General features: G+C 35.5%; 1 protein-coding gene across 1 annotated transcript in view; it reads left to right on the forward strand.

Moving 5' to 3' along the window:
- Scamp1 (secretory carrier membrane protein 1) overlaps positions 1–8,229 on the forward strand; it is a 60,938-nt gene extending 52,709 nt beyond the window's left edge. Inside the window, exon 8 of the mRNA XM_019206765.2 lies at positions 6,115–8,229. Coding sequence (XP_019062310.1) covers positions 6,115–6,279 — 165 coding nt within the window. The 3' untranslated portion in view covers positions 6,280–8,229. The remainder of the gene's footprint in view (positions 1–6,114) is intronic.
- Positions 8,230–9,767: the final 1,538 nt, after the last annotated feature.

Below are 9,767 nucleotides of genomic sequence, written 5' to 3' on the forward strand. Positions count from 1 at the left end.
ATTTTAGACAAAAGTTATTTCTTTAACAGCCAAGTTTGTCTAAGTGCTTTACATTTTTTGTTTACTGAAATGTCTGTTCTAAAGAGGCAGGCAGGGTGGCACCACTGAGCTAAATCCCTGGCCTCTCTGTTCTAAAGATAGTCTTTTAATTTGTGTGAGAGTGCAGAGTTGGGGATATGATTCAGAATAATGATAGTGAAGCTCACTAATAAATTAGTGTTTTACAGCAAATCTTTGTGAAGGTAGTCTATTCCATATAAAATTGTAGGTTAAAAGTGACTGTTGCTTTCTTTAAAAGCATTGTTGTTGCTCAGACTTTTTTTCACTTTATTTTTAACCTAGGATAGAAAGCTGATAATTTCACTGTTTTTGTGTAGACATAAATAGGCATTCTCCCTTCCCCCTAATCAGAACCATGTAGTGCTTCTCTTTCCTGATTAGGAACCAGCTCAGACAATTCACATTGCCTATTAAAATGCTGATCCAGACACTGCATTTCTTCCAGAGAACAAAGAGTGGGTAGAATAGTACTTTTGATTCCTAGAAAACATTGGCACTTCTGAGCAGGTTGTTTAAATACTATTCTCTGCTGGTATCCTTAGTAGGTTCAGTTTAAGAAAAATTCCCCTAATTTGTGTGCACATGTGTGCTCCTAATTTTTGTTTTGTTCTCTTTTCCAGTAAGTACTATGCTAGTTATTTAATAGACACCAAATCCAAATTAATATGACTAAGTTGTTTTGAATTATTTCTTAGACACCTTCAAAAGTAGTGGCTCATGAAATATTTAAATGCTGTACATGTGGTATTTTGCCTAAATTATCTTTATATACATAAGCAGTTTTTTTGAAATTCACATGTGCAGTTCACTTATTTAAAGTGTACAACTGAATACTTTTGGTATAGTACATTGCACGTCTATCATCCCAGCACTCAGGAGCCTTAAGCAAGAGGATTTCCATGAGTTCAAGGCCAGCCTGTTCCACAAAATGAGACCCTGACTCAAAAAATATAAGGCAAAAAATATATAATATAAATTTTGCCATTTTAATAATGTTGAGTATAATTAATTACATTGTGCAACCACTACTGCTATCCATTTCAGAAACTTTTGCCTCACAACAAACTCTGTAATTGTTAAGCAGTGTAATTGTTGCTCAGTCCCTCTATCCTTACTCCCAGCCCCTGAAACCTTTAAAGTACGTGCTGCCTCTCTGGATTGCCTATTTAGATATTTTATGTAAGTGGAATCACACTGTACTCCTTTGGTACTTGGCTTATTTCATTTAGTATGCTGTCTCCAAGCTTCAGCACCACTGTAGCACACATTAGAAGGCCATTCATTCTTAGGCTGAACAGCACTCACTGTGTATATTATGTATAGACTTCCTATCATGTGTTTCTTCATGGTTGATGGGCAGCTTTGTTGATTCTGTGATTCTGGGGATTGAGCCCAGGGCGTAGAACCAAGTGCTTGCTCTGCCACCAAGCCATATCCCCAGACAAGACACTTGGTTTTCCCACCTGTTAGCTACAGTGCTAGGAATGCTGGTGTAGTCCTTGTTTTTGCTTCTTCTGAGTAGACCTGGAAGTGGAATTACCACATGGTCGCTTGGTAATTCTCTGCTTAGGGTTTTGAGAAACTTGTAAACTCTCCTTCTGGGGATGTGCCATATTACTTTCCTGCATTCTTATCAACACTTATTTTCATTTTTCTCAGTAGTGCCATCCTAGTAGGTATGAAATAGTATGTTCACTTTTAGAACATTTAACCTCAGAGGTAACAGCAAAGGTAGCATTATAATTATAAGACAGGCACAGTGTGCTAGAACTGCATTGCACTTGTATGGTAACTCTTTTTTTTCCTCATTGAGTTTATTGGTACATTTTAGGTATACAGTACAGTTACATTCATTATTGGGATCTTGTACGTTTACATGACAGGTCTTGGTTCTCATTTTTTCCTCTTGTCCCTGCCCTCCCTTCACCCCTCTCCCCTCTCCATTTACAAACATTTTATTTCCATTTTTTCATTTTCTCCTTTTTATTCTTTCCCTTATTACCTTTCCCCTACTCTTCCCACTTTCCCTACACTTTTAGCCCTTTTCTTCCTACTTCACATTGTCAATATTTTATTTATTTATTTATTTGTTTGTTTGTTTGTTTATTTATTTTGAGACAGGGTCTTGCTACATAGTTCATGCTGGCCTCAAACTCACTATGTAGCTCATGCTGGCCTTGATCTCAGAGTGATCCTTCTGACTCTGCCTCCTGAGTGCTGGTGGTAACTTTTTTTTTTTAAGAACAGGACAATTTTTGTCCATTTAGTCCCAGCAGATAGACAAATAATGATTCAGTGGCTTCTACTGTAAGTTACTCTTTTGTCTCTTTTAGGGGGTGAAGCAGTGAGTGAAAAACAACTCTTGCCCTCAGGTGATGGAACACAGGCGAGTGGGAGCAGACATCAAAGAGCACACCGTCCTGAGATACGCAGTGTCAGGGCCACTCACAAAGGCAGCACCACAGCCAGTTCTGGCCCTGGAGGGGACAGAGCAGTGTAGCCTCATGGAGACCTTCAGGGTAGTGAGTGGGTTTTGGTAGAGTGGGACTTGAGTGGTAATTTAGAGTTTACAAAAAAGATTTCTAAGCAAGGCCCCTAAACAGGAGAATTCATAGAGGGTCTTTAGAAAATGTTGAATTGAAAAAGTTTGGCCTAGAGATCTACACGTTTCTTAAGAGCTCAAAAAAATTTTTAAAAGATCATTTTTATTTTCCCAGCTTTTATAAAAATTAAAATAATTTTGATATGTCAGGGATTTTTATATTAATAAAAGCATGATTTCTTGAAGTTTTAATACAAACATGTTTGGATTATTTTAAATATACTTTTCATAATGTACAGTTTTGGGGTGTCATGTACCACCAAAGTGTGTATTACTTTGGAAGATGCAGTAAGGAATTGGATTTTGTTCTGAAAGTGCATCTACATTTTGGCTGTGACATTTCTGCAGATAGTTAAAAATTAATTTTAGCCAGGCGTGGTGGCACATACACTCAGAAGGCTGAGCCAAGAGCATCGCTGTAAGTTCAGGGCCATCCTGGCCTACATAGTGAGTTCAGGTCTAGCCTGAGTCACACAGTGAAACCTTGTCTCAATTAAAAAAACAAAAAAACAAATTAATTTTAATTTATACTAGTTAACCTATCAGTCCTTATAATCCTTAGGGTTATTTCCTCCCTTAGGATTTTGATTTGATCTTTAGGAATCTCTGAGAAGCTGATGTAACAACCATTCTTGTTTTATGGGAATTAAACTTGAGATTTTGAGTGCTGTCCAACCAGCTAGAAAGCAGTTGAATTAGTAGACACTAAATCAAGCGCCCTTTCTGTGATATTCCTAGAACTAAATTTTTAAGTTAATACATTTTTCTCACAACTAGAAAAGATGTCAAGTACAAATAGCAAGTATTTAAAGATAGTAAATATTTTTTAAAAAATTAAAATCATTGTTACGACTTTGACTTTGATTTTCTAAAGAATGCAAATTGTCCTTAAGAATTATTCTTAAAGATAGGAGGCAAATAAGCTTTCTGAGATGTTGATCTCATGATTATCCTATCATCTTTCATAAGACCCTGAAATGAATTTTCCCCTTTCACATTGGCAAACTACAGCATTTGAACATTATACATTAAATACGTACATGATCTTTTCCCGCTAGGTGGCTCTCTGGGTCTGTATAGATACAGATAGTTGAAAAATGTGGGCTCTTCTACTTTATTTGGCTCTTTGGGACCACGGTGACATTTTAAGTAGTTAAACTCTGAAGCCTATGAACAGGTAACATCAGCTACCCAAAATGAAAAATAACCAAGCAAATTAGAACTAGCATTAGTTACATGCCCAAATACCTGGGGGGAAAAGGGGAAGACAGACAAGTGAACTTGTAGTTGCTTTGTATTGAGAGCGCATCTACTAAATTAAAATGTATCAGAGTTCCGTAATATATCTTATTTTCTAGGCTCCAATTACTTGTTTTCAGTGTAAGATAAGTTTCTTGACATAGGAGTGGTAATTTATCTGTGTCCTTTATTTTCCATAGAAAACTTGTTTTGGAAAGGGAATAAAAATATTTCTATACTCAATGATAGTGCTGAACACTAGGGAAGGAATTTTAGTTTCTCAGTATGGGTGTTTGCAATGCTCTCTTGCTGACTGTCATACACTCTGATCCACAGTAGTGCAAAATTGACTTTCGCTACTAGCACTTAGCAGTCCAGATATTTCTTTTACCCAGATAGCAAATTGTGCTTTATCTCTTGACATAGTTTCTCTTGGTGTCAGTGAAAAATCCCTGGCTTGTCCTATTCTTGTAACAGTTGCTTCTTGTTTTGGCTGCTTTAAAAAATATAGCTGTTGGGCTGTAGATTTGGTTCAGTGGTTCCGCAGCCTGCCTTGCAAGTATAAGGACCTGAGTTTGATCCCTGTACAAAAATTTAAAAAAAGATACATACGTGTGTGTGTGTCATAAGAGGTTTCTGTATTTTACTTTATTCTCTTTCTGCTGTGTGTTTCTCTGAAGATGGTCTCGTGTATGTCAAGATTTCAGCTACTATTATATGATGTCTTAGTCTCTATGGGATATGATACAAATACCTCACAGATTTGAGTAGCTTAAAGAACAGGTATTTTATTTCTTACAGTTCTGAGGCTAGCAAGTCTAGAATCACAGTACTGGCAGTGTAGGTGTTTAATGGGGTCAGTGGATATTTGGTGGGGACATAGCTATTTTCTGTGTCCTTATGTGGTAGAAGAGGCAGGAAAACTCTGGGGTCTTTTATAATTACATACAAAGGGTTTTATTTTTGTGACCTAATTGCCTCCCAGAGACTCTCACATCCTAGTGCTATCATATTGAGTATTATTAATATTTGGACACAAGAATTTGGGAAAAGACACAGACATTTAGTCTCTCAATGGCTTCCCTGTCTATGTCTTTGGTCTGTTTTTCTTCTGAGCTCCAAACCAGATCTTTCCTTGCCTGCTGTGGCAGGCCAGGAGTAGGTGTTTAGGTGTTCAGACACTGACACTGTTAGAACGAATGAATATTTACCCTAAATGAACCTGTCTAGTCTCTGTTTTCCTGAAACCATTCCCCAGTATTCCAGCTTGACTGGAGAGTGTTTGACCTGGTCTACCTTTTCTTGCTCCACATGCACTCCACATTACCGGTTTCTTTCCAGGTTTGGGAGTGAAGGGTCAGAGAAAGCACTGACTTGAATGCACGTGGCCCTTCCCCAGAACCCACTTTGATTAAATTTCAGTGTGGCTTCTAATTTTGGTCTGATTACAGTGCAATTACTGGCTCACTTGTTCCTCTAGATGTACCCCAAAGTTTGTGGGCATGTAATTTACGTCATGTTTTCCTCTTTTAAATCTGTGTTGAATTGAGTAGTTCATATAATATATTGATAAGCTTCATAGTTTGATTATGTAGCTTATGGTCATAGAAAAATTTTGAACTTTACTCATGAAAATAAACTGCGAGATTTGAGTAATAAATCAGTATAGACAGAGAATTCTTCCCCATAGACTTTCTTCATAAATCCTTTAGAACTTGATCAGAGAAAAAGCAAAATAATACACAGAGTGGATACCAGAAGTATGTTTTAAGAATATAAATAGTGCTTGGTTAAGGAAATGATAAATGATACCATCACATTATGATAGTGTTAGTGCTGGGTATGTAGCCAGCATAGAGATAGATAAAGTGCTAATCAGACTGTCCCTTGTTATATTGAAACCATTCTGTGGTAGTGCTGTAATATTTTAATGGAATGCAGAGGAAAACAGCTTTTTGCAGTTGGTTAAGGATTGTTGTTTAGTTTTGGCTTGAATTGGCATGATTGTCTCTTCAGCTTGGGAAAGAAAATGAAAAACCTGTATTAAGAGACTACTTAAATATAAATGTGTACCTGTGTACTGCCTAATGTTTGTAATTCTAGAAATCATGACTAGAATTCAGTCATTTTATCTCTGAGTATTGTTGAGATCAAGTTTGCTGGAAATGATGTGCCGATTGCCACTCACTGCTTACTCTTTTGTGCCTCTGCAGGTACACGGACTGTATCGCACGACAGGTGCTAGTTTTGAGAAGGCCCAACAGGAGTTTGCAACGGGTGTGATGTCCAACAAGACTGTCCAGACTGCAGCTGCAAATGCAGCTTCAACGGCAGCAACGAGTGCGGCTCAGAGTGCTTTCAAGGGTAACCAGATCTAGAGGCCTCCACTGTACACTGTTACTTCTGATGGTACCATTCTCTCCAGTTACTGTATTCTGCAGATGTTTTTATGTTGGAAACAGTGCACACAGCATGAGTATTTCCTGTTCACATGTGCATGGGCTAAAAGCAGAAAAACTTCCTCGTCTTATTTTACCAAATAGTTTCTTCATTTTTCAGTACCCCAGCAGAAGAATATTACATGCTAAATAAATATTCACCATCTTTTTTGGGGGGATGGTGTTCATCAAATTATTTTAGTGGTGACCCACTGAGATTAACATGGTACTTATGATCTAAAAATTCTTAGTACTAACTGTAATTGTTCTTTTAAGTCTAAAGGTAAGGATGACACAAGAAAACATTCTTCTTTTTTTCTTTCTTATTTATTTTGAAAGAAATAGGCCAGCAGAGAGACACATTTTTAAATTGACTTGCTTTGTTATCAGTTTCAGTCACCAGTGAGAGCCTGTGTACTTCGCAGTAGGTGATGTATATTTTGTCTTTTACTTTCTTTTTTTAAGAGTAGTTGATATTTTGATAACAGTCTCTGATCTTGCATGGACAACATGTTGCTTAAATTAAAAGAATTAGTATTTTGGGTTCTGTACTGCGTATAGTTAATAGGAATCAGGGTTGTTTATGGATCATAGAAGTGATTTTCTGTAATAGTTTCTTTTAAATAAAAATGTATTGGGGTACAATATATGACTTTGATGTAATATGCAGTGCATTATCCAAAAGAGAAGGTAGTTAGTTAATGCAATTGAGTGTAAGAATAATAATTCCTTTTATTTTATCTCTAGTTTTCAGTATTCATACAGTAAAATTTTACTGTATGGAAACTTTAGTATATTCTTGTGGGTACTATTTTTAATTGAACTGAGATTGTGTTTGGCAGCTTATTTTGGGTGTGTGCGCGCGTGCGTGTGTAAATTTTGACAGAGGTATTAAAGGCTACCCTAATCTTGTCTAAAAAGAATATACAGTATTTAAAGAATTTTTCCTTTAGCCTCTCATTTCTAGTGGCATTAAAAATAAAAAGACCTTAGAATTTCTAATATACTTGAATCCCTAATGCACCTATGTCTTTCACTTCTTGAGATAGACTGAATACATTTAAATTGGTCACAATAGAAAAAAAAAAATCAAAATATTGTACCAAGCAAGAAAGTACATAAACTGTTAAAAGCATTAATTATGAACATAATCACATTGAAATCATTACTGTGCAGCACAGAATTTATTCTTAGGTATACTTGGGTTTAAACTTTGAATCATTTTTAATATTGATTAAATGACTCAAAGCATTTCTAAATCATGCTACTATGATAACTTTGAAAAGCCTTTAGATAACATGATTGCAGAATGATAGGTAGTGATTTATGTAGCTCAATTTTAAGTAAAGTTGATATATTGGATTGTATTGTTTGAGAACAAAAATCTTTTGTTAAAAAAGTCAAATGGGCATAAATGGAATAAATCATTTTTATTCTCCTTCCCAATCTGGAGTTAAAGTAAGTTTCATGCTGAGGACGGGAGGTCAAGTTCTTACTGTATAGGAGGGGGCTCTGTGTGCGCCTCGGAAACACAGATCATCCAGATGGTGTTTGCATTTTATTTATTTGGGGTTTTATTAATAATATAGTTGGAAAGTATTTCTTTCCAAAATAGGATTCAGAGTGTGAATTAAAACTGTTCTTATAAATATTTCTAATCAGTGATAATCTTCACCTACATTCTCACCCAGCAGCTATGGTTCTTTGGATCCCATAGTCTTAGTGAAAACTTTGTTATTGAGTATAGATTTTGTAAACATTCAAAACACTAACCGCAAAATGCAACAAGAGCATTGTATCTGCCACTAATTTATATCCCAAGTCCAAAATAATAACAAAAGATTTGTCAAAGACTTTTGAAAAATATTGATATTCTTTCCTTCAAAATTGTAACATTGGGGCAAGGATTAGCTCAGTGGTTCTGCTGCCTGCCCTGAAAGTGCAAGGTCCTGAGTTCAATCTCCCATACAAAAAAATAAAATAAATAAATTAAAAATTGCAGTGTTTCTGTTGTGTAGAAATCTCAAAGGTAAAGAATTATTAAATGCAAAGAATTATTATAACCCACAGTGTCTTTTTCTGTGTAAACAGAGAAAAAAAAAAACCTTTGAATTTCAGTTTACCTGGGTTAATACAAGTTTGAGAGGGAAAATTGTTTTTTTAAAACATAAATGTGCATTGCCTACACATTGACAGTGCCTACAGTTCGATTACGTATGAAAACAGCTTTCAATTCTCCTATTCACTAGTCTCAACAATAATGAATAAACAGCTAATTTTTACTCAGCAAAAGATTGGCTTTTGTTAGTGTTTCATACGTAATACTAAAATTCTGTGGTACCTCAATCACAAAATGGTTTTCATATCATAGGCATCCACATCATCTTTCAGTTTGCATTATTAAATCATTGCTATTCTATTTCAAGCTAAAGTTTGAACACTGGAAAAAAATTCTTGCTCAGTGATTTGTAATCTGGGTCTTGGTTCTTGATCTGGAGATGTTTGTATATTTTGTAGGTGAGTATACTGCACTGCTGTCATGGTGACTGTCATGGTTCTGTACCAATGCCTTCCATCTGTCCTTTAATGTTGCATGTTTTCAGTGGTTTGGAAGTTTTGTATATTTATTGTATTAATGCACAGTGTCATAAAATAAAATACTGTTTATCGGATGGATGTTTGCATAATTTTAAACACTTTATTAGCAATTCAAGTGCAGAAATTTTGCTGTAGGTTTAATATATCTAAAAGTTTCTAATCAGTGATAATACTCACCAACATTTTAAAAAAAACAATCTAATTTTGTCCTTGATAGAATATAAAAGATTTAGTTAAAAATCCTCAGCAACATAAAATGGCAGTTTTTTTCTTTCTGGTGCAACAAGACCTTTATAGGTAGAACATGAGCTTCATTCCTACTAAATATTTTGACCACTTTTAAGGTCTAGAAGTTAGATGTAAAATGAAAACATTTTCCTTATGACTTAAAATGGGAGCCTCTGAGCCAGTGTGGTCCTGATTTGATGGAACCTGAGTTCTCTTCCTAACCTTGTTTACCTGTGACTCTCCTCTGTACCAATGAAAGCACCTATTTGTATATTAGGCTTTTTACTTGACCAGCTAACGAAGATATAAAAGTCTAATCTTAAATCATGTTCATGATGTATCTTATTTTGAGAAATATATGTTGGAATAAAGTAGGAAGTTGTTTTTTTTTCTGAGTGTTACCTAAAAAAAGTGAGTTTGAGTTTTTTACTGTTCATTCAGTAGGAAAATATCCTATAGTTCATGTTGAGGTAAAGTATGGTTTGTACTTTATGGGGATATATGTGGTTAGGTTTATTGGTTGTTTCTGTAAGTGATTTGTAATGGCACAGTGTTTTGGTACTAATAGAAAATGCTGGCATCAGCATACTCTGTACTGGTAA

Source organism: Fukomys damarensis, unplaced genomic scaffold (assembly GCF_012274545.1).
Source record: "Fukomys damarensis isolate Sample0158 unplaced genomic scaffold, DMR_v1.0_HiC HiC_scaffold_1, whole genome shotgun sequence".
Taxonomy (NCBI): domain Eukaryota; kingdom Metazoa; phylum Chordata; class Mammalia; order Rodentia; family Bathyergidae; genus Fukomys; species Fukomys damarensis.